General features: G+C 46.2%; 1 protein-coding gene across 16 annotated transcripts in view; it reads right to left on the minus strand.

Moving 5' to 3' along the window:
* OTOF (otoferlin) overlaps positions 1-25,987 on the minus strand; it is a 202,944-nt gene that overhangs the window by 173,117 nt on the left and 3,840 nt on the right. For all 16 annotated transcript variants that reach the window (XM_081000800.1, XM_081000798.1, XM_081000788.1 and 13 more), the window contains exon 2: positions 10,465-10,523. In XM_081000800.1, coding sequence (XP_080856926.1) covers positions 10,465-10,523 — 59 coding nt within the window. The remainder of the gene's footprint in view (positions 1-10,464; positions 10,524-25,987) is intronic.

Genomic DNA, 25,987 nt, shown 5'->3' on the forward strand with positions numbered 1-25,987 from the left:
ATAAAATTTATTATTATTATTATTATTATTATTATTATTATTATTATTATTATTACTGTACTTTGTTGTTGTTTAGTCGTTTAGTCGTGTCCGACTCTTCGTGACCCCATGGACCAGAGCACGCCAGGATTTACTGTACTCAAGGCTCATCTAGTCCAAAGCCCTGACAATGAAGGAGTTGGCATTTCGAAAGCAGGGAATCTTGAGTCAGGAGCTGACACAGCCAGAAGAACTCATTCATCATAAGCTAAGGAGGAGGAGATGTAGACTTCAGAGGTGGCAGAAACTCCACTTCGGTTATCCCAAGAGACCAGGGCAGCTTTCAGTGGTAATTACATCTTTTCCAAAGCCATTTATGAGTTCTTCATGAATTATTAGGATGATGCAATGCTGTTCACAACCCACTGATTGTGAAACAGCTACACTGCTGGCTGGGAAACATCCATCCATTTCGGAAATGACAGGAATGTTGGCCAGCGATCCTTCAGCATAACACTTCTCTGATCGGATGGGGCCAGAATCTGAAGCCCAGGACAGAGATAATGGAACACGTGCAGGTTGGTGGAGTCATAGAATGAGAGAACTGTAGAGATTGAAGGGGTCCAGAGGGTCATCTAGTCCAAACCCCTGCAATGCAGGAATCTCAACTCAAGCATCCAAGACCCAACCTCTGCTAAGAAACCTACCATGACATTAGAACTCATAGACATTCATGAACAGTAGAAGATTCAGGACAGATTTTTTTTTTAAGTCCTTCTTCACATAGCATGTAGGTAAACTATGGAACTCCCTGCCACAGGAGGCAGGGATGGAAGGCTTTGAAAAGAGGATTGGGCAAATTGATTGAGGAGGGGAGGGCTATTGGTGACCAGGCTCTGCTTCCATAGTTGGAAGTAGCAATGCTCCACAGGAGGGGAGAGGACTCCTCTGGTCAGATCCTGCGTGCATGGTCCCCAATGGGGCATCTTCTTGGACTAGCTGAGCCATTGGCCTGATCCAGTCAGCTCTCTTTATGATAAGGTACCAGTTGGGTTGGGCTGCCAGGTGTTTCATTCTCTCTCGTGCTGCAGAATATGTGACTACTAGATCACATGCTCTGTGTGTTGATATTCCATTCTTTGGAAGTGTGGCAACGGAAGGAACTGGACGCCATTTCCGTCACCTTTATTCTGCTGTTGTGCTCTCTCGGAGGAGAAGAGACATGCCATGACTGCTCTGTTCTTTATTTTGATCCTGTAAATAAATCATTAGGGATGCGGGTGGCGCTGTGGGTTAAACCACAGAGCCTAGGACTTGCCGATCAGAAGGTCGGCGGTTCGAATCCCTGTGACGGGGTGAGCTCCCGTTGCTCGGTCCCTGCTGCTGCCCACCTAGCAGTTCGAAAGCACGTCAAAGTGCAAGTAGATAAATAGGTACCGCTCTGGCGGGAAGGTAAACGGTGTTTCCGTGCGCTGCTCTGGTTCGCCAGAAGCGGATTAATCATGCTGGCCACATGACCCGGAAGCTGTACGCCGGCTCCCTCGGCCAATAAAGCAAGATGAGCACCGCAACCCCAGAGTCGGCCACAACTGGACCTAATGGTCAGGGGTCCCTTTACCTTTAAATAAATCACTAAACTCAGATGCTACATATACTCAGTCTCGGCTTCTGCTAAGCTCTGCTGCTTGCTTGAACATCCAGAGGGGTGAATGCTCTGCTCTGCTGTGCTATGAGTTCTGGATTGGTGCCGGGAGAAGGCCGTCTCCCACCCAAAAGCACCAACAATGTCTTCACCTGCCTTCTGCCTTTAAGGATGGGACAGACTTTGGAGCGAGCTCCCACCTACCAGTTTACTCTCATTATTCTGGAACTGTTAACTGCTGCAAGGGCCCCCAAGTCTCTGGTGTTGTGGCTGGCACAGTAGGCTGGCATGGTGCCCTCCTGTCCAAGCCAAAGCACAACACAACACAGAAAAGCAGTTGGCATCTCCCGTGGAAACCACTCCTGCCTCCCAAAAGAGAGGTGCAGGCTTTACTCTCTGGAAATCAGAATTGTGTTTTGTTTTGTGTTGGGTTTGTTCAGGTCAGACTTTTCAATGTGGGTTGTCAGCCCTTGCTAGTGGAAGCCTGTTGCCAGAAACTGCAGGAGAGGAGAGAGGATTTTGTGCTCGAATCCTGCTTGCAACTTTTCCATAATGTGGTAACAGGATGCTGGACTAGGAGGGCTGCTGGCCTGATCCAGCAGGTGATTATGTTCTTACCTCGCAATTGCCAGCCTGAGCAAAAGCTAATAAATACTAAGGATTCCTTGCCAACAAAGGTCCGTATAGTTAAAGCTATGGTTTTCCCAGTAGTGATGTATGGAAGTGAGAGCTGGACGATCAAGAAGGCTGATCGCCGAAGAATGGATGCTTTTGAATTCTGGTGCTGGAGGAGACTCTTGAGAGTCCCATGGACTGCAAGAAGATCAGACCTCTCCATTCTGAAGGAGTGCTGAGTGCTCACTGGAAGGACAGATCGTGAAGCTGAGGCTCCAATACTTTGGCCACCTCCTGAGAAGAGAAGACTCCCTGGAAAAGACCCTGATGTTGGGAAAGATGGAGGGCACAAGGAGAAGGGGACGACAGAGGACGAGATGGTGGGACAGTGTTCTCGAAGCTACCAGCACGAGTTTACCAAACTGCGGGAGGCAGTGGAAGACAGGAGTGCCTGACGTGCTCTGGTCCAGGGGGTCACAAAGAGTCGGACACAACTAAACGACTAAACAACAACAACACTAAGGCTGCCCAAACAGTGAAGCCTAGCAGCTGAAAAACACAACCCAAAGCACTTTTACTTGGAAGGACGAGAAAGACCTACCAATTTCATGCGATGAGGGCTTCAGCTGCAGCCTGCCTTTTCAAAATAAACACGGTCCCTGGGGAAATTATTATTTTTTATTGCAGCCAATTAAAAACAGCCATTAGGATCCTCTTCCTGGGGAGAAACGTGCCCCATTAGCATCGTGTTAATAAAGCGGACTTCTCGTGGCTCACGTTTTTGCTGCCGCGTTCAGAGGCAAGAGTCAAAGTGTTTTGCGGCGAGGTGCAGGACAAAGAACATTTCGGCCTGGAGAAAGCAGCCATGTGAGTTTTCTGAAACTGAAATTTCTCCCCAAAGCAAATGAGGCTGATTTGCAGAGGACAATCTGAACATTTTCTGGTGCCTTAAGACCTGGCAAGGGGAAGCTGAAGCAGTTTCCATCAACTTGGATGCCTTTATACGAGGATGATACACATTCTGCTGATGGCTATTGATGTCTTCTTGCCAGGATGGCTGTGTTCTGCTTGCATAGCCGGGGGCAACAATTCTTCTGAATGCCAGTCACTGGAAACTGCAGGAAGACAGAGGGCTCCTGTGCTCAGATCCTGCTTGTGGATTTCCCATAATGAGCATCTAGTTGGCCACTTTGAGAACTGTGGGAATGTTCAGGGTGGCAGGAGAGGATATATTGTTTATTAATATATTCCCTAACTTGCACTAGCAAGTTCCTTTACTTAGCAGAGTTACCTTCCCCTTTTTACATGCACAGCAGATAGCTGGTTGCAGGCTCGTGTGAGCCTCTCACTAGTATACAATTCAGTCTGTCTCAGATTGAGTTCTACGTTCCTGGTAAGTCCCCCTGAATCCCTCGTAAAAGAATAAAGATGCACAATTTTATTCAAAGTCAATAAAAGAAGTTTACTCACATGAGTTCACAGTTGGATTCATGAAGGAAGACTTAGCTACAAATATGTACATGTGGATCTACCCCATATGGAGGAATAATCTCAGTGCTCATGAATAATCTCAATCTCATGAATAATCTCAATCTCATGTGGATCTACCCCATATGGAGGAATAATCCCAGTGCTTCTGCTAGCTGAGAGCTAGCAGAGCAGTCCTAGCTAGAAGTTGGTCCAACGAAGAAGGAAGTCAAAAAGAGAAGTGTGCTGCGTGATTTGTCCTTTTGTTACCTGGACAGGTAAGGTCATGCCCACCTTCTATCACATGCAAAAGGAAGGATGTTCCAGCCCAGGAGGAACAGGAAGTTTCAACTGGTTGAACCAAACATCCCCTTGCATGTCCACTCTAGGAAAACAAGGAATGTTGTGCTTGACTGCTCCCAGTGGATTACATCCCACAAGAACAGGATTCTGGACAAGATGGATCACTGGCTTGATCCAGCAAGCTGTTCTTCTATTCTTAGTTTGACGTGAGGATTGGTGCTCTTTTTTCCCAGGTTTCTACAATCTAGTTGAACGTTTTGGATGCCAAGGGACAAGGGGAGGCAACAGCAAATGGCAGACATTCTTATTTTTGGCCACCCTGAGCTATGCCCTACAGGTTCCTCATTATTAACAGGGTGGGGAGGGCCCTCCAAAAGTGGCCAGGTTGCAAGCCATTGGATGGAGGGAAGTCTCAAGCACGGTTCTCCTTGCCTTTGATGTGCTGGGCTGTACTAGAGTCAAAGAATCGTAGCGTTGGAAGGGAACCAAGGGTCATCTAGTCCAACCCCCTTCCCAGCAGGAATAACCCCCTGAAATCCTCCCATCACAGGCTTGACTACTTTTTGCTTTCCCAGAAGGAGGGAGAGGAGACTGAAATTGGCCTCCTGAACGAATGCGAGGCAGCTGCTTCTGTTCATCTGTTCATCCATCTGGGCTTTGGCGGCCTGCTGGTTGCCGGGCAACCCAGAATTGACTTTCAGGAGGCTCTTTTTGGCAGTTGAGCAAACCCAGAAGTCTGTCAAAACTTTGCCGACGGCCTCTCCAAGGCATTCTAGTTTGGAAGGGGAAATCACTCTGCTTGGTAAGAACGGCCCTTCCCTCTCGAAACGCTAAATTACATTGCATATCTTTTGCCATTTCACCACTGCCCAATGAGCAAAAGGAAAAGGTAAAGGGACCCCTGACCATTAGGTCCAGTCGTGGCCGACTCTGGGGTTGCGGTGCTCATCTCGCTTTACTGGCCGAGGGAGCCGGCGTACAGCTTCCGGGTCATGTGGCCAGCATGACTAAGCCACTTCTGGCAAACCATAGCAGCTCACGGAAACGCCATTTACCCTCCCGCCTGAGTGGTACCTATTTATCTACTTGCACTTTGTGCTTTCAGAATGCTGGGTTGGCAGGAGCTGAGACAGAGCAAAGGGAGTTCACCTCGTTGTGGGATTCGAAGTGCCGACCTTCTGATCGGCAAGTCCTAGGCTCTGTGGTTTAACCCTCAGCACCACCCGGGTCTCATCCAATGAGCAAAGGAACCCCTTAATCAAGCATGGCTGGCCAACCACATTTTGCAACAGGCTTTTATCTATTTTGCTTTGTCAATTTTGCTCCAGAGGAGAATAACCTGGTTTTCTGTAACTCCATTTTAGCAAACTCCTTTCCTATTGCATGAACTCTGTGTGGTCTCAGATCATCCTAAACACTCTGACACTGAGAGCTTGAACATCAATCTACCAAATGAGGCTTCAGAGAAACCTGGGGAATTTTTGGAGGCTGATAAGCAGCAGGAATGGGGGGACGGGATTCTGTTTTCTTTGAGTAACTCAGTTGGGAACAGGAGGATAGCTAGCTTGGGGCAGCTGGGATGTGACCATGTCATTCTGCAAATGTTACCCTTTCTGGCCCAGCAGAAGGACCCCTTAGGGCGCTGGTGCCAATTAAGATGAGCATGCAAGATAAACGAGAATGTGAAAGGGATCAAACACATCATTACAAAAGTCCAATTAAGATTGGGGTTTGGAACAAAGGCAACTTCGATGCTCAGCTCTGATAAATGATAAGGTCATGTGTCTTCCTTTCTGCTTTCATCTGGGTTGTAAGGGATTCTCTGCAAGCCTCACTCAAATCAAAGAAAATGACCTGTGGGCAGTTCAAACTTCCTGGTGGGGTTTTCCCAGCAAGAACCCAGCTGAAATTTTCTTAATTCTACATGGGGCCTTAGTCAAACTTGTAACAAAAAAAAATCAGGGGTGACTCACCCTAAGAACTGCAGGTAGTGATGAAAGACTCTATCAGTTTCAGTTTCTTATTTTTCCACTCTTCCAGGGCTCCCCATTTCCACATCTGTCTGTTATTTTTTTAAGAAGTCCTCATCAAAATCCAAACATATTTGTGTGTGCATTTCACTTCGCAAATACCTTTTTGTGTGGAAAATATATGCCTTTTTGCAATGAGATTTCCCCTAACCTAATGCATTTTTGTGCATTGCTTTCACCAACACAAACATTTCTTGCTCAAGTTCTCCCCTAATGTGCACTTTAGGGGGGACACCTGCTTTGCTCGGGGAAACTGTTGCAGATGAAATAAAAAAATATATATTAAGGTCTTATATATATAATAAATGTTCATGGATGTGCCAGGCAAACACGTACTTAAATGTATGGGCCACATGTCTGAGGCAGCAAGGAGGGCATTTTGGCTCCCCATCTGACCAAATGTTTTCTCTGCAAGGTCAAAGTAAAATGGAAAAGCCTCCCCATTGTCTTTTCATTCACAAAACCTGTCTTAGGGGTATATCTGTGTATGAATAGGGTGAGCCTGTGACCTGGCTCAGGAACTAAGTCTTTGTCACTACAAAAGATTGGCCAGGCTCCCCAGGATATCCAATCAAGAAAGCATTAACAGGTAACCTGCCAGATGGGAGATAAACAATGCACTCAGATTTCCGTTGTAGACCACCCTTTCTGTGATGTAGGTATGATGTGTCTGGGGGGTGGTCTTGAGCTACACTCCAGGGTGGGCAATTTAAAATGTCTATATAAGGGCGGGCACACCTTGGTTCGGGGTCCTCCTCCTTTCCTGCGTGTGAGGGGAGCACCCTGTTGCAACAGATCAATAAAGATCAGGCTTACGAGCTGCTTTGCTTCTCAATATTCTCTGATTGGCCTCTGTTCTTATCCCCAACCAATGGAGAACCAGTAAAGGGCTCTTGTGTCCCCCATAAGGGAATAAGGGCAGATTTTCGTTTACAGTGGTGCCTCCCAAGACGAAATTAATCCGTTCCCAGAGTCTCTTCGTCTTGCGGTTTTTTCGTCTTGCGAAGCACGGCTATTAGCGGCTATTAGCGGCTTAGCGGCTATTAACGGCTTAGCGGCTTAGCGGCTATTAACGGCTTAGCGGCTTTAAGAAAAAGGAAACAAACTCGCAAGAACTCGCAAGACGTTTCGTCTTGCGAAGCAAGCCCATAGGGAAATTCGTCTTGCGGAACGACTCAAAAAACGGAAAACTCTTTCGTCTTGCACGTTTTTCATCTTGCGAGGCATTCGTCTTGCGAGGTACCACTGTATTACACAGAAAATTCAAGAGAGCACAAATTTTCAAAGGGCAGCTGTTGAATTCTGGTTTGCACAGGTCAGTTCAGGGAGTGCAAATTTCTGCCCCCTTGTTGCCAGTTCCAGACCACAGCAGGCAAAGTGGCAGTGAGGCAAGGAGCAACCCCCTCGCCTCCTTCAACATTGACACCTCTGCATACAGCTGACTGGCTTTGAAGGTTGCAAGTGAAAAGGAGCTTTTTGCAGCAGAAGAGAATTCGGATCTGCTGCAAAGTGGCAGGAGGGGAGGGAGAGAGAGAGAGAGAGAAAGAGAAGAGGTGGAAGAAGGGAAAACCAGGGGGACCCGTCTCCTGCAACCTGAGTGTTTTTAAGAACTTGGCAAGCGGCTCTGTGAGGGAGGCCGTTATGTAAGGTTTGCAGCACCGGAGGTTTATGTAACGAGAGGAGGAGAATCAGCTTTGCAGACGCAAAACTCGGCAGAGAAACTTTGGGAGCAACAGCAGAGGAATTAGCCACCATCTCATGGTCAGGGATGGGAGTCTGCTTTGAGTCGGCTGTTGCCAAAGGAAGGCTCACTCCAGCCAGAGTGTGTGTGAAGGAATGTTGTTGTTTTTTAAAGAAGTTTCCTTTGGAGCATATGCAGAGTGCCCGTTACTCATCCCCTCCATGGAACCCCAACCGGCCCACACAGATGTGGCATGAAAAAGGGCAGAAGTACAATTCCCTAGAGGGACGCGGGTGGCGCTTTGGGTTAAACCACAGAGCCTAGGACTTGCCGATCAGAAGGTCGGCGGTTCGAATTCCCGCAACAGGGTGAGCTCCCGTTGCTCGGTCCCTGCTCCTGCCAACCTAGCAGTTCGAAAGCACAAAGTGCAAGTAGATAAATAGGTACCACTCTGGTGGGAAGGTAAACGGCGTTTTCATGCGCTGCTCTGGTTCGCCAGAAGCGGCTTAGTCATGCTGGCCACATGACCCAGAAGCTGTATGCCGGCTCCCTCGGCCTATAGAGCGAGATGAGCGCCGCAACCCCAGTCGGCCACAACTGGACCTAATGGTCAGGGGTCCCTTTACCTTTACAATTCCCTAGCTATTCGAGATGGTAAGAAGGGCTTGCAGGATCAGGCCAGTGGCCTACCCAGTCCAGCATCCTGTTCTCACTGTGGCCAACCAGATGCCCTAATGCAGCGGTTCTCAACCTGTGGGTTCCCAGATGTTGTTGGACTACAACTCCCATCATTCCTGAGCTCTGGCCTTGCTAGCTAGGGGTGATGGGAGTTGTAGTCCAACAACATCTGGGGACCCACGGGTTGAGAAAGGCTACCCTAATGGGGAAACCCCTTAGGAAAGGGGTCGCGGATGCTTTACCTGAGATTCCTGCATTGCAGGGGGTTGGACTAGATGACCCTCAGGGTCCCTTCCTACTCTACAAATGATTCTGTGACCTGAGCACCAGAGCCCTCTTCCCTCCTGCAGTTTCCAGCAAATGAGATTCAGACGCGTTGCTGCCTCTGACGGTGGAGCCACAGCAAAGCCCTGCCCTCTACTCCTCCATAAAATTGTCCAATCCACATTTAAAACCATCCAAGTTGTTGGCCATCACTGCCTCCTGTGGCAGGGAGTTCCACAGGTTAACTACACACTGCATAGAAAAGTCCTTTCTTTTCACTGCTCTGGATCTTCAAACATTTAGCTTCCCAAGATGCCCACGAGTGAGTGAGTGAGAGAGAGAGAGACAAAAGCTTTCCTCCATCCTCTTTCTCCACACAAGGCATCATTTTAGAAACCTCTTATTGCAAACTTTTCTACCCAGCTGCTGTGGCTGTGTTGCCTCTTTAGAAACCAGCAGCTGGTTCAAACATTCAGTGCATTTTCCTCTCCAGCTTTCAAAACCTGTAAAAAAGGGAGGTTTCAAAAATCTGTCTGACACATCATTCCTACATCCGAAGGATGCACACAGATATTTTCTCAGCCCACAGAACATCTGGGCAATCATCCTGCCTGAAAAGTGTTGCGTTGTTTCTTGATATTTCATACTTTCTCCCTTCTGCACATAAACCAAGGATGCAAGGATAGGCCTGAACTTTCTGGGAAATGGGAATATCTTTGCAGGGACTCTCCTGAGCACATTACCTGCGATACACCTGCCAGGTGAATCATCATAGAATCATAGAATTGTAGGGTTGGAAGGGACCAGAACGGTCATCTAGTTCAATTCAGGTGTGTCCTTACTTCTTCCTAGATGACCCTTTGGATCTCTTCCCATTCTATGATTCTCTGAAATTTGTGCCAAGGGCAAAGGCAGGCATCGTATAACTCGACATTGTTTTCAAAACTGTACACTCTATCCTTCCCACAACAAAGTGGACGGTGCAAGTCAAACGATCCATTCCAGAAAAGAAAAAGCACTGATATTTGCACATACTATAAAATGGAAATTTAAAAAATGGAGAATTGCAAAGAAGAAAACAACTCCCTAGAGATCTCTGTCCCTCTCACCTTCATCCCTACCAAGACACACCTAAGAACGTTTTTAAAGTCCCATCAAAATAAGGGTTGAGTGTTCTTCCCTGGCAAGATGATTCCAAAGTCTTGGTGCCACCACGCCAAAGGCCCCGTCTTGCTCCTGTTTGCCACAAGCCTTGCTTTGGATGGTAAAAGTCAGGCAACCATCTCACTTGACGGACAGGAGTGAGTGGTTCTTTCGCCATCCTAGTTCCAAACGGTTTAGGGCATTCTAAACCAGCACTTTAAACCATGCCCGGCATCCCTTCGTCTAGTGGTTCCCAAATATTTTGGAGCTGCCAGTGGCTTGGTTCCATAAACTCATCCCCGGTGCCCTGTACCCTATAAAAAACATTATTCAGAATAGCAGTTTGCACAACCCACTAAGGAAGAGAACCACATCATAAAATCCAAAACAGTAACAATTAATTGCATGATGATGATCCTATCCAATCAGAACTATCTAGTTTAATTAACTCCACAAAACGGATTAATTGGTCCAGCGATACCAGCTTTTCAAAGTCAGAGAAGTCATTCATACCTCCAGCAACCCCCTGCCACCCCATTGCCTCTTAGCAACCCCCCATTGCCCCCTAGAAAGCTGTACCACCCATTGTGGGATCTTTAGTCTGAGGCAGGGGTGTTCCCAAACACTCCTTGCTGCAGATTTTAAAAACTCTCCTTCCTTACCTCATCAAATGGTGCTTCATCCTCGCAGTTCTCGATCACTCGGGTGTAGAAGGAGAGGCCTGCAGGAGCCAAGGAGAAAAACAGACATTTAGCTTTTGCAGAACAGCACAGAACCCAGAAGAAACGTGTTGATAGTTGGGCCAAGAGGAGCTCTTAGCATCAGTTTGCTTTGCTCCATATACACCCACTGAGCCACTTCGACTGGGGGAACTGCCACTCCTCCGGGCGCCACAGAATACCTCTTCCACTCCATCTTTGAGTGTGGCAGCGCCTACACTGCGGAACTCACTGCCTTTTGACACGAAGTGGGTGCTTCCCTGTTCCCTTTTCGGTGCCTACTGAAAACATTCTTGTTTAGACAAGTCTACCCAGATATTTATGTTTTAATCTGTATTACGTTTGTTGTATGTATGGATAAAGGGATGCAGGTGGCGCTGTGCGTTAAACCACAGAGCCTAGGACTTGCCGATCAGAAGGTTGGCAGTTCGAATCCCCATAACGGGGATTAAGTTCAGTCACGGACTACTTGGGGATTGCAGCACTCATCTCGCTTTACTGGCCGAGGGAGCCGGCGTACAGCTTTCAGGTCATGTGGCCAGCATGACTAAGCCGCTTCTAGTGAACCAGAGCAGAGCACGGAAACGCCGTTTACCTTCCCGCTGGAGCGGTACCTATTTATCTACTTGCACTTTGGCGTGCTTTCGAACTGCTAGGTTGGCAGGAGCAGGGACCGAGCAACAGGAGCTCACCCCGTCATGGGGATTCGAACTGCCAACCTTCTGATCGGCAAGTCCTAGGCTCTTAGCATCTTAGAGACCAACCAAGTCTAGACCATAAAGAAGGCTGATCGCCAAAGAACTGAGGCTTTTGAATTCTGGTGCTGGAGGAGACTCTTGAGAGTCCCATGGACTGCAAGAAGATCAAACCTCTCCATTTTGAAGGAAATCAACCCTGAGTGCTCACTGGAAGGACAGATCCTGAAGCTGAGGCTCCAATACTTTGGCCATCTCATGAGAAGACTTCCCGGAAAAGACCCTGATGTTGGGAAAGATGGAGGGCACAAGGAGAAGGGGATGACAGAGGATGAGATGGTGGGACAGTGTTCTCGAAGCTACCAGCATGAGCTTGGCCAAACTGCGGGAGACAGTGGAAGACAGGAGTGCCTGGCATGCTCTGGTCCAGGGAGTCACAAAGAGTTGGACACAACTAAACAACTAAACAACAACAACAAGCCGAGCTGGTCTGACGCAATCGAAACAATTTAAAAATTGTCCAGTAGCACCTTAGAGACCCACTAATTTGTTCGGGGTATAAGCTTTCGTGTGCATGCACACTTCTTCAGATACAGTGGTACCTCGGGTTAAGTACTTAATTCGTTCTGGAGGTCCATTCTTAACCTGAAACTGTTCTTAACCTGAAGCACCACTTTAGCTAATGGGGCCTCCCGCTGCCGCTGCACCACCGCCACGCAATTTCTGTTCTCATCCTGAAGCAAAGTTCTTAACCCGAGGTACTAATTCTGGGTTAGCGGGGTCTGTAACCTGAAGCGTCTGTAACCTGAGGCATCTGTAACCCGAGGTACCACTGTACACTGCAACAGAAGTCACTAGACCCTTATATATAGTGGGAGGGTGGGGTGGGGTTTTTCTCAGGAGGGTAGTAGAAAATGGATGATTAACTCAATGGGTGATTGACTCAGTGGGTATGGTAAACCTGTTGACGACTGTTAACGACTGCAATTAGTCCTACAGGAAAAAGCAAGGTATATTATGCAGATGACCAAAAATAGCTTTAGCATGTGCAATGAGACAAGAATCCAATATCTCTATTCAGACCAGGTCTCTCCATAGTTTTCAGTTTAGTCAAACATGTTCGGACTCCAACTTGCTGCTCTTTCTCTGGCCCACGTCACTGTCAAACTCAACTCTGACTTTGTCTACTGAGAAAGGGGGTCCCATCCATTCGCTGTCTCACACCTGAATGGCCCATCACCCAAGTGATCACCTCTCCAGGAAGCCAGACTGGCTTATATTTTAACACTTGCTGCATCCAGGGGTTAGAAGAGTCTGGGACACAGCTTAAAACCCCAAACTCTTACACACACGCACACACAAATATATATATATATATAACAAAAATAAAGAAATATACAAGAAAGCATATTGCCAAGCTTATCCCCTGGAACATTGGTGCAGGTAAGCCCTTAAAAGAGCATTGTTACATATTTATAAATGTCCTCTCATTTTATTTTTATTAATGTATTAATCTGGCCTGATTGTGACTCATCTATGCAGATAACAAACAGAGAGTGAGGCAATTGTCAAAAGCTTGTGTGGTCTCTGGCATCCATAGAGATATATCTATTTCTAGCAAATAGATGTATATACTGTATTTTGATCCATGGCTCATGGAATAATATCCTACCCAAATGCACGGAAACCTTTGCGGTTTAGCTTTAGCCTGTATCAGTCTCAGACTGAACGTAACCTTTTCTGAAATTGCACTAGGCCAAATAGGTTGTGTCCCAACGCAAAAGACCTGATATTGCTTTACATGTATCAGCAATGGGATAATATATATATATATATATATATATATATATATATATATATAGTAGAATAGAAATAGTGTGAATCAATAAATCCCTGTACGGAAATCCCATAAAAACATTTTTTGCATTGCATCTCATCCTTGAACAATTTTATTCTGTGAAACGCCCTGAGGCCTCTGGGTATAGGGCAGTATATAAATTCAATAAATAATAAATAATAATAATAATTTGATCAGACTCGTTTGCTATAAATACATCAAAGCCTGGGACCCAAAGAGACGGATGAGTACCATCGAGGTAGCCGGCTGACGAATCAAACCCATCAGACACGCTAAGGAGAGAAGATGTTAATCCTGGGCATGGATATAAATCTACATTCGCTTTTTACTGCTCCGTCGCGGAGACTCCTCTTTGAACGCAACTTTTACGACATGGCAGGGGATGAGAAACGTTATTAAAATGTTAAGACCGTCTACCGCCAAATCGAAATCAACCCTCTTCTCAAAGCCGTTAGGCTTTGGAGGTTATTAAATGTGTCTGCCTCCAGCCGAAGAAACATGTTTGCTGCTTCTGCTTTTAATATTGCTGTGCGCTGCCCCCGATTTGCATTCGGGAATGGCGGAGACTTAGAAGGTTCTTCCTGTCGGTGTGGGAATGTTCAGGGTGGCAGGAGAGGATATATTGTTTATTAATATCCTTCCTACCTTGCGCTAGCAAGTTCCTTTACTTAGCAGAGTTTACATTCCCCTTTTTGCACACACAGCAGATAGCTGGTTGCAGGCTCGTGTGAGCCTCTCACTATTACACAATTCAGTCTGTCTCAGATTTAATTGTATGTTCCTGGTAAGTTCTCTTGAATCCCTCTTAAAAGAATAAAGACTCCACAATCTTATTCAAAGTCAATAAAAGAAGTTTACTTACATCAGTTCACAGTTGGATCCCTGAAGGCACTTAGGTACAAATATGTAACTAATATGGGGGGATAATCCCAGTGCTGCCGCTAGCTGAGAGCTAGCAGAGCAGTCCTAGCTAAAAGCTGGTCCAATGAACGAGGGAGTCAAAAAGAGGGAAGGGTGCTGTGCGACTCGTCCTTTTGTTACCTGGACAGGTAAGGTCACGCCCACCTTCTATTTCAGGCAAAAGGAAGGATGCTCCAGCCAGGAGGAACAAGAAGTTTTGACTGGCTGGACCAAACTTCCTCTTGCATGTCCACTCTAGGAAAACAAGGAATGTTGTATTTGACTGCTCTGTGTTTCACACCCCACAGTATGGAGGAAGGTGAGTTAAATGATCCAGGGTCTGGAAGCCAAGCCTTATGAGGAATGGTTGAAGGAGCTGGGGATGTTTATTTTATTTTTTTTATAAGATATTTATTAGGATTTTCAAAATATTACAAAATAGAAAAAGAAAAAAGAAAAATACAAAATAAAAATAGTTAAAAACAATTCAGTCTTTCAATCACTTATCTTTCATTTGCTTGTTTCCCAGACCTCCTCACGCCTCCCTTTTCTGTATTCCACTTCAATTGTTAGTTTAGCAAATCCCTCCCCTCTTTGTTTATCCTAGGCTTCGATCTTAAAATATTGTAACATTAAATTTTTACCTATTAATAGTCCATTTTTTCATATTCCCTTATAATATTACAGCTAAAAACCACTTAGTTTCTATCCAACATCATTCTAACATTCATCAATTTTACAATATTTCTGTAAATAGTCTTTGAACTTTTTCCAGTCTTCTTCCACCGACTCTTCTCCCTGGTCTCGGATTCTGCCAGTCATTTCCGCCATTTCCATATAGTCCAAGGAGCTGGGGATGTTTAGCCCGGAAAAGAGGAGACTGAGAAGAGACAGGAGAGCCATCTTCAAATATCTCAAGGGCTGTCACATGGAAGAAAATTGTTTTCTCCTGCTCTGGAGGGTAGGACTCGAACCCATGGCTTCAAGTTACAAGGAAGGAGCTTCCAAATAAACGTCAGAAAAAACTTTCTGACAGTAAGAGCTATTGGATAGTGGAATGGTCTCCCTCAGGAGGTTGTGGGCTGTCCTTCCTTGGAGGTTTTTAAGCAGAGGTCGGATGACCACCCGTCATGTTTGATCTAGTTGAGAACGCTGCATGGCAGGGGGTTGGACTGGATGACCCTTGGGGGTCCCTTCATGCTATGATTCTCTCATTCTGTGATTCCATGATTAATTGGAGTAAGTACCCCAATTGGCAGGTGATAACAAATAGGGAGGAGCTGCATGCGCTTTCAGTGCTAGGGGCCAGGATTCCAAATGGCCGCAGTAAATCCAAGAGCAGAAGTCATGGCAATGAAGATAAAGTATAATAAGAATAAGAATAAGAATTTATTATTTATACCCCGCCCATCTGGCTGGGTCTCCCCAGACACTCTGGGCGCCTTCCAACAAAGTATTAAAATACAATGGTCTGTTAAACATTAAAAGCTTCCCTGAACAGGGCTGCCTTCAGATGTCTTCTAAAAGTCTGGTAGTTGTTCTTCTCTTTGACATCTGCTGGGAGGGTGTTCCACAGGGCGGGTGCCACCACCGAGAAGGACCTCTGCCTGGTTCCCTGTAACTTGGCTTCTCGCAGCGAGGGAACCGCCAGAAGGCCCTCGGCGCTGGACCTCAGTGTCCGGGCTGAACAATGGGGGTGGAGATGCTCCTTCAGGTCTACTGGAACAAGGCTTTAAAGGTCAGCACCAACACTTTGAATTGTGCTCAGAAACAGACTTCCTGTCATTTAGCATTAGCAAGTACATCTTCAGCTCATCATGATTTCTCCAGATGCAGTTCTGGCACATTACAACCAGCCGGCGAAAGAATTCAAAAGCTACTTAACCCTGATATGATGAATTGCCCCAGGAAAACAGCTGATATCACTGGGATTTGCCACCCTTGGACTATCTTGGCAGAGTGGGATCTCTGCCCTCGGTCCCCGCAGGATTAGACCAAAGGAGCAGCTCATCTCACATCCTGATTCTTGATGCGGCTAACCAGAAGCCACTAAGAAGTCCAGAAACAAAACCGGAGGCAAGAGCGCTCTTCCATCCTTGCTCCTGGATAGTTCAAAGATGCGGCAAATGGCCGTGGCTCAGTTGCAGAGTGCTAGCTTCACATGCAGAAGGTTCCAGGTTGAACTCCCAGTGTGGGAATGTTGTGGATGGTAGAAGAGGATATTGTTGTTGTTTAGTCGTTTAGTCGTGTCCGACTCTTCATGACCCCCTGGACCAGAGCACGCCAGGCACTCCTGTCTTCCGCTGTCTCCCGCAGTTTGGTCAAACTCATACTGGTAACTTCAAGAACACTGTCCCACCATCTCGTCCTCTGTCGTCCCCTTCTCCTTGTGCCCTCCCAACATCAGGGTCTTTTCCAGGGAGTCTTCTCTTCTCATGAGGTGGCCAAAGTATTGGAGCCTCAGCTTCAGGATCTGTCCTTCCACTGAGCACTCAGGGCTGATTTCCTTCAGAATGGAGAGGTTTGATCTTCTTGTAGTCCATGGGACTCTCAAGAGTCTCCTCCAGCACCATAAGTCTAAAGCGTCCATTCTTCTGCGATCAGCCTTCTTTACAGTCCAGATCTCACTTCCATACATCACTACTGGGAAAACCAGAGCTTTAACTATACGGACCTTTGTTGGCAAGGTGATGTCTCTGCTTTTTAAGATGCTGTCTAGGTTTGTCATTGCTTTTCTCCCAAGAAGAAGGCGTCTTTTAATTTCGTGGCTGCTGTCACCATCTGCAGTGAGCATGGAGCCCAAGAAAGTAAAATCTCTCACTGCCTCCATTTCTTCCCCTTCTATTTGCCAGGAGACGATGGGACCAGTGGCCATGATCTTCGTTTTTTTGATGTTGAGCTTCAGACCATATTTTGCCCTCTCCTCTTTTACCCTCATTAAAAGGTTCTTTAATTCCTCCTCACTTTCTGCCATCAAGGTTTTGTCATCTGCATATCTGAGGTTGTTGGTATTTCTTCCGGCAATCTTAATTCCGGCTTGGGATTCATCCAGCCCAGCCTTTTGGATATATTAATATTATATATATATATATATATATATATATATATATATATATATATACACACACATATAATATTATTAAATATTATCCTTCCTCACTCACACTAGTAAGTTAGTAGTAAAGCACATTCCCTGTATATTGCAGAAAGCTAGTTGGTAGATTTGTTTGAATCTCTTGAGTTAAACAATCCAGTCTGGCTTATCCAGATTGGGTTGTTCCTGGAAAATTTCCCCTTTAGTTCCCTCTTAAAAACAATAATGACACAACAGTCTTCTTCTTTTTTAAAAAATTTCGACTCATGACATGCAAAGCGAGATATGCTTCTGCTTCTCAGACGCCCAATCTTGCTCAGTTTGCAATCCTTGTTTTGCTGATTTCTTCGAATATTCTAATTTTCTGAGATTGTTAAGTTGGGGTTTTCATCAGCTGTACGCCATGATCATCGCAATGATAACAAATCAAGGCTTGACATATCTCGCTCTGCATATCATGAGTCGATCTCATATATTAGGTTCACCTTTGAAGCTGAATTAGTGAAAGAAAGGAACTTTCCCACTATATTCTAATTTTTTGAGTTTCACCTGTATACAAGTGGAACTACCCCATATGGGTGTTAGTCCCAAGTGACTGCAGACAGGCAGTTGCTGCCGCTCACACGTCGAAAGCAAGATGGAGAAGAGAGAAAGAGAAGGTGTGCTCCCTGCCTTGCCCTTTTGTTACCTGGGCAGGTAAGACCACGCCCACCTTTAGTCACATGCAGAGGAAGTTTGTCCCAGCCCAGAAGGAAAGAGGAAGTTTTCTATTGGCTGGTACAAAGCATCCCCTTGCATGTCTCCTCTAGGAATGTTGTAAAGGTAAAGGGACCCTTGTCTGTTAGGTCCAGTCGCGGATGACTCTGGGGTTGCGGTGCTCATCTCGCTTTATTGGCCGAGGGAGCTGGCGTACAGCTTCCAGGTCATGTGGCCAGCATGACTAAGCCGCTCCTGGCGAACCAGAGCAGCGCATGGAAACGCCGTTTACCTTCCTGTCGGAAGGTACCTATTTATCTACTTGTACTTTGACGTGCTTTCGAACTGCTAGGTTGGCAGGAGTTGGGACCGAGCAACAGGAGCTCAATCCATAGCGGGGATTCAAACCGCCGACCTTCTGATCAGCAAGCCCTAGGCTCTGTGGTCCAACAGTTATGTTATACTTGTCTGTTGTAATAATAATAATAATAATAATAATAATAATAATAATAATAATAATAATTTTATTTATACCTCACCCTCCCCAGCCAAGACCGGGCTCAGGGCAGCTAACACCAGGTATAAAAACAATGGATTAAAATACAACTTAAAAACAAGATTAAAGTACAACATTAAAATGCAGCCTCATTTCAGTAGAAACTCAAATCATAAACTTTTTGGGGATGAAAACGTCAAATCTTCACCAATGCCAACTATCCAGACTGGTCCTATGTGGGCCAGAAAAAAGCCAGGGAAGTCCACAAATAGGAGTTCCATCACAGAAGGAGAAAGGAAAAAGGAAAGAGGCGAAGGGGATCAAGTTGATTCCAAGCCAAAGGCCAGGCGGAACTTACAGGCCCTGCGGAAAGAAATCTAGTTCTATGATTCTCCCTCTGGCAGACCCCCCAAAGAGTGACCCAGTAGGTCAGGGAAGCAACCCATGGCAAGTGGTGCCAAGGCAATAGATTTGGGTTGTGTAAAGCTGTGGTGTAGCCTCCAGATGTTGCCTTCCGGCCCCTGCATCCCTCCCATGTGGCCCTTGCAGCCTTTGCAGAAAACACGTGCAGGGCAGGGGTTTTACGCTCGGCAGGAATGTGACACCCTCAAGGAGTGAGTGAGGAGGCACCCCAGGGAGACAGTCCCCAATTCCCAGACCTGCTTGTGACGCACAGACGTCTGTGAACAAATCCCAGAGAAACTGTGAAGCAAGCGAGAGGACCTATAAATAGGTGGATCTCGTGCGGAACGAAGGATATTGAGCAGAGTCAGGCCTGGCTGAGCCGGAGAGAATGAGAGAAGAGCCAGGAAATGGGTGGGAGACACAAGCCTAGAATTGCAGGGACACCGAGGGTCATCTAGTCCAACCCAGAGGTTGGACAAACGCAACTGGGTTTGGGTTCGAAACACACACACATGGTCAAGGAGCTTTCTCAAATCAAATATCCTTTATTAGGTATAGCAAACCACACATTATCAAACAGACACCATGTACAAATTGTGACAAATACAAGCTCAGCATAACAAGGTTTGTTTTAAAATAATATTTATTACTTTTCCAACAATTTAGACACTACAAATACAATACAATACAAAACAAAAACACTACATAACACTAACACTAACACATTAAAGACATTAAACTAACAAAACAAAACAAAAACAGTTTAAAACACATCAAATAGTTTCAATATCTTATCTTTCATTCACTTATTTCCACGACCTCCTCACACCTCCCTTTTTGTATTCCACTTCTATTAATTGTTTCAGCAATTCCTTTCCATCTTCCTCTGCTTTCTATCCTTTAATTATCTTAACAGATTCTAACCTTATTTTTTCCCTTTAATACTCTATTAATCTATTTGTACTTAATTCCTTATAACATTTCTACTAAAGCCATATAACTTCATTCCAACATTTTTCTAACATTCATTAATTTTACAATATTTCTGTAAATAGTCTTTAAACTTTTTCCAGTCTTCTTCCACCGACTCTTCTCCCTGGTCTCGGATTCTGCCAGTCATTTCTGCCAATTCCATATAGTCCATCAACTTCATCTGCCATTCTTCCCGGGTGGGTAAATCTTGTGTCTTCCAATACTTCGCGATGAGTATTCTTGCTGCTGTTGTTGCATACATAAAAAAAGTTCTATCCTTCTTTGACACCAATTGGCCGACCATGCCCAGGAGAAAGGCCTCTGGTTTCTTCAGAAAGGTATATTTAAATACCTTTTTCATTTCGTTATAGATCATCTTCCAGAATGTCTTAATCTTTGGGCATGTTCACCAAAGGTGAAAAAATGTACCTTCAGTCTCATTACATTTCCAACATTTATTGTCGGGCAAATGATAAATTTTTGCAAGCTTGACTGGTGTCATGTACCACCTATAAATCATTTTCATTAAATTTTCTCTTAGGACATTACATGCCGTAAATTTCATACCTGTGGTCCATAACTGTTCCCAGTCAGCCATCATTATGTTATGTCCAACATCTTGTGCCCATTTAATCATAGCTGATTTCAAGCATAACAAGGTTTGTCCCAGTCAGATCTTTAACTCCAGAGGAAATAAATTTGCATAAATAATACAATACAACACTACCACTTCACCGATCAGTTAAGAACCACTACATCTCTTTATAACGGCCCAGTCTTTCTACATGGACAAGTCTGGAACGGATTAATCCATTTTGCATTGCTTCCTATGGGAAAGCGCGTCTTGGTTTTGGAACGCTTTGGTTTTGGAACGGACCTCCGGAACAGATGACGTTTGAGAACGAAGGTAGTATAGCAGTGATGTCCAACCGGTTGGCCACGATTAACAACAAAAACCTCAACAACTCTGCCCCTCCCCCGAAAAAAAGCTCAACATCTGCCAGTAGATCACTGCCAGTGTTTTTATACTGGGAGTAGATCGTAGTCTTTCGGGAGCTGGACGTGCCTGTAGTATAGTATCAAAATTAACCCACTCCACCCCCAAGAATAGGAATAGAGATCTTCTCCAAAAAAAGCTCTTGCCTGCTGGAAGTAGGGAACACCCTGGAGAGTCCTTGCGGTTCATGAGGTGACCCAGGGAGGGTCTCCTCACGAGCAGGAGGGACAGCAGGGCTTTGCTGAGGTTGCTCAGACTCACCGCCAAACAGCTGATGTGCGGAATAGATGCTCATCTAGGCATCTTGCAGCCTGCGGTTCTAGGGAAACAGTGCGAGGCGTCTCAGCACTTCCTCTGTCAGCAGCAAACGAAATCTGTAGCTCCAGGCAAGCAGGTACCTCTCTGTGTTTTTTTTGCAGGTGGATTTCACAGCAAGGCGCTCAGCTCAGCTGGCCTGCAGGCTTCACTTCTCGGCTGAAAACCTTGGCAGGGAGCTGCTTGAGCAAGGCTTGGTTGTAAATTCAGCGGGTTGTGTCTGTCCGTCCGTCCCCGTCCCCCAGCCATCCAGCTACCCAGACTGCTCATGGACACAGCTGCAGCAGAGAGCCCCCCCCCCCTTCCAACCTGCCTCCCCTTTCCATGAATTATTCTTGAATCATTCAATGATTTGGGTTGAATTGTTATTAAGATGTTCAGTAAATTCTCTGTAGGCGCAGACCATCCCCCGACTCAAACTAGTTCGTGAAGAAAATCCCCAAACCCAGTTCCATGGGTGACTCTGGGTCATATCTATGCAGTAACTTAGCTTAAAGTTTTAAGAATCTATATGCTTATCGCATATAGGACCATAAAGAAGGCTGATCGCGGAAAAATGGATGCTTTGGAATTCTGGTGCTGGAGGAGACTCTTGAGAGTCCCATGGACTGCAAGAAGATCAAACCTCTCCATTCTGAAGGAAATCAGCCCTGAGTGCTCACTGGAAGGACAGATCCTGAAGCTGAGGCTCCAAAACTTTGGCCACCTCATAAGAAGAGAAGACTCCCTGGAAAAGACCCTGATGTTGGGAAAGATTGAGGGCACAAGGAGAAGGGGACGACAGAGGATGAGATGGTGGGACAGTGTTCTCGAAGCTACCAGCATGAGTTTGACCCAACTGCGGGAGGCAGTGGAAGACGGGAGGGCCTGGTCCATGGGGTCACGAAGAGGCGGACACGACTAAATGACTAAACAACATGCTTATCGCATTTATAAAATTTAAATTTATTGTTGTACATTGTTTGAACTGTTTGTTTTCTTTCTGGGAATGCACCCCCAAGCGTGTTTTATAAGCTGGTCTCTGACCGTAATCAATTATCTATCTCTTTTCAGTAAATTCATTAATTCATTTATACCCCACCTTTCACCCCGATAGGAACTCAAGGCAACTTACAGATTAAACAGAAAAAGCTAAAGACATAGTCGGGGGAATCATTTAAAAGATCATAATAATAACTTCCAGGGGAAGAACATGGTGGATTGAACGTCTTTTGTTGGCAGACTGCTGACGGAAATAATTACATGAAGATAGATGGTGGTCAGACTTAAATCTTAGCTATTGATCAGGAGATTAACCTCTGGTTCTCTGGAAAAAAAACAGTTTCTGCATTGGGAGACCAAGAAGCTGTCCGTTTCTGGGCACCCTGCTGGGGTTAAGCGACTTGTGAGCAGAGGAATCAACATCGTGCCCAAATGTTTAGTGTTTCTAAGGATGTTTTTAAAGGTAAAGGGACCCCTGACCATTAGGTCCAGTCGTGACCGACTCTGGGGTTGCGGCGCTCATCTCGATTTATTTATTGTTTTGGGGGAACAGGAGGCGGGCGGGTGTGGGGGACTCCCTGGTCCTGAATGGGGTAACTGTGCCCCTGAAGGACCAGATGCGCAGTCTGGGAGTCATTCTGGACACACAGCTGTCCATGGAGGCACAGGTCAGTTCTGTGTCCAGGGCAGCTGTTTACCAGCTCCATCTGGTACGCAGGCTGAGTCCCTCCCTGTCCACGGACTGTCTCGCCAGAGTGGTGCATTCTCTGGTTATCTCCCACTTGGACTACTTCAATGCTTTCTATGCGAGGCTCCCTTTGAAGGTGACCCAGAAACTAAAACTAATCCAGAATGTGGCAGCTAGACTGGTGACTGGGAGTGGCCACCAAGACCACATAACACCAGTCCTGAGAGATCTGCATTGGCTCCCAGTACGTTTCCGAGCACAATTCAAAGTGTTGGTGCTGACCTTTAAAGCCCTAAACAGCCTTGACCCAGTAGACCTGAAGGAGCGTCTCCACCCCGGTCACCTGGGTCCAGCGCCGAGGGCCTTCTGGTGGTTCCCTCACTGCAAGAAGCCAAGTTACAGGGAACCAGGCAGAGGGCCTTCTCGGTAGTGGCATCCACCTGTGGAACTCCCTCCCACCAGATGTCAAAGAGAAGAACAACTACCAGACTTTTAGAAGACATCTGAAGGCAGCCCTGTTTAGGGAAGCTTTTAATGTTTAACAGACCACTGTATTTTAATACTTTGTTGGAAGCCACCCAGAGTTGCTGGGGAGACCCAGCCAGATGGGCGGGGTATAAATAATAAATTATTATTATTATTATTATTATTATTATTATTATTATTATTAGAGCAAGCTTATTTTCTCATGCTCTGGAGGGTAGGACCTCAACCAAAGACTCAAACCAATGGCTTCAAGTTACAAGAAAGGAGGTTCCAATTAAACATAAAGAAGAACTTTCTGACAGTAGGAGTTGTTTGGCAGTGGAACGGACTCCCTCGAAAGGTGATGGACTCCCCTTCCTTGGAGGTTTTTAAGCCGAGGTTGGAGGGCAACCTGCCAGGATCTCTTCCACTTTGATTCCTGCATTGCAGGGGGTGGACAAGATGACCCCTGGGATCCCTTCCAGTTCTACAACCCTATGATTGTATTATTCTGTCTACCCAAGAGAAGGGTTTCCTGCTCAGAGCTGCTAAATTTACAGCCGCTGCACAGAGACTGAGATGAGAAGCATGTTTGAAGCACCAGTGAAAGTCACATAAATTGAATTTCACTCTTATCTCTGCAGCTTTCTTGTACGACATTATTTAACTTCTTCTGAAATTACTCCGCTGTCTCCTTTTAATCAGAGTTCTATAACAGCCCTGCTGGTTATACATGATTTCATTTTATTATGTGCAAAACAGAGGCACACAGGGAGAGAGCTCCTAGATTTTTCACTATTTCCGGGTCGGATTCAGTCACATGCCAGGATGCAGAACTAAAGGGCTTTTGGAACACTTGCAAAGCAGACTTGCTGGTCTTTTTTTTTTTAATATAAGGGGTGTGGTGTGGAGATGAACTGGTCAGTGTGGGACTTGAATCAGTGTCGTGTAAGGTCCCCTCACTTCCTCCCAAAGGAGCCCAGGACAGCAAACAAAAAAAGGCAATGTAACTTTAAAATTTTAAAAAGCATTAAGAACAGGGGTCCTCAAACTTCTTAAGCAGGGCACCAGTTCACTCTCCCTCAAGCACTGTTGGGGGCCAGACTATAGTTTGGAAAAAAAAAATGAACGAATTCCTATGCACACTGCGCATATTTCCCCCCCCCCCCTTTATTTATTTTTGGGGGCCTAAATCCCACACTGTTGTCTTTGTCCATGGAGTTTTGACAAACCTAGACAGCATCTTAAAAAGCAGAGACATCACCTTGCCGACAAAGGTCCGTATACTTAAAGCTCTGGTTTTCCCAGTAGTGATTGTATGGAAGTGAGAGCTGGACCATAAAGAAGGCTGATCGCCGAAGAATGGATGCTTTTGAATGATGGTGCTGGAGGAGACTCTGGAGAGTCCCATGGACTGCAAGAAGATCAAAACCTCTCCATTCTGAAGGAAATCAGCCCTGAGTGCTCACTAGAAGGACAGATCCTGAAGCTGAGGCTCCAAGACTTTGGCCACCTCATGAGAAGAGAAGACTGCCTGGAAAAGACCCTGATGTTGGGAAAGATGGAGGGCACAAGGAGAAGGGGACGACAGAGGATGAGATGGTTGGATAGTGTTCTCGAAGCTACCAGCATGAGTTTGACCAAACTGCGGGAGGCAGTGGAAGACAGGAGCACCTGGGGTGCTCTGGTCCATGGCGTCACGAAGAGGCGGACACGACTAAACAACTAAACAACAACAAAATCCGTTGAAGTTGAAAAGTGTCCCTGGATTCATTGAAAAAAATCTGGTAACCTTAGCTGGAGTGAAAATGCACTTCAGAATATGTCTCTCTTCCACTTTCTATGCCCTGTTCAGAGTCACAAGTGGCGCATTCTGGGCTGCAGCCCTAGGCACGTTTCCCCAGGGGAGTGGTTGGTTGATTGATTGATTGATTGATTGATTGATTGATTGATTTGGTACCCTGTAATCCCTGCATGGCTCATGCACAGTCAGAGCAAAACAGTCCCTAACCCACAGGCTATCAAGTCACCTCTCAGACTTCTCTTCTCCAGGCTAACCATATCCAACTCCCTGAAACCTGGGAATGCAGAAAGCTGTCTTGCACAAAGCCAGACCAGGGCGCTCATCTAGGTCAACCCCGCCTGTCCTGACTGATAGGGTTTCAAGCTGGGCTCTCTTGCAGCCCTACTTGCAGATCATGGGGACTGAACCTGAAATGGGTGTGCAAATCTACTTTCTGTGTGCCCTGCAAGCCCTTGGGAACGCAAGAGGTAGGCTTGTGTAGTGGTTAGAGAGCTACCAGGTAACTGGGGATTTTAGCCCTTCCCATTCTCTTAATGGGACGCGGGTGGCACTGTGGGTTAAACCACAGAGCCTTGGACTTGCCGATCAGAAGGTTGGCGGTTTGAATCCCCGTGGCGGGGTGAGCTCCCGTTGCTCGGTCCCTGCTCCTGCCAACTTAGCAGTTCGAAAGCACGTCAAAGTGCAAGTAGATAAATAGGTACCGCTCTGGTGGGAAGGTGAACGGCATTTCCATGCGCTGCTCTGGTTCGCCAGAAGCGGCTTAGTCATGCTGGCCACATGACCCGGAAGCTGTACACCGGCTCCCTGGGCCAGTAAAGCGAGATGAGCGCCGCAACCCCAGAGTCATCCGCAACTGGACCTAATGGTAGAGTGGACATGGAAGGGGAAACCAGTGTTCTGAGAGGCAAGCCTTGCCCACTTCTCTTGCTGGGTTTCGAGAGGTGGGAATTACTTTCAAATTTCTTCTTATGCTGCAAAACAGCACACCAGCTCAGTGTATGTGGTGCTGATGGGGGTGTGAAAGCTGATATTGGAGCTCAGCATGAGCTGCTAAGTGCCAGGTCCGAATCTCACGCCACCAGCTGCAAAGTCAGTCTCGC

The sequence above is a fragment of the Podarcis pityusensis genome, assembly GCF_964106645.2.
Source record: "Podarcis pityusensis genome assembly, chromosome: 3".
NCBI lineage: Eukaryota > Metazoa > Chordata > Lepidosauria > Squamata > Lacertidae > Podarcis > Podarcis pityusensis.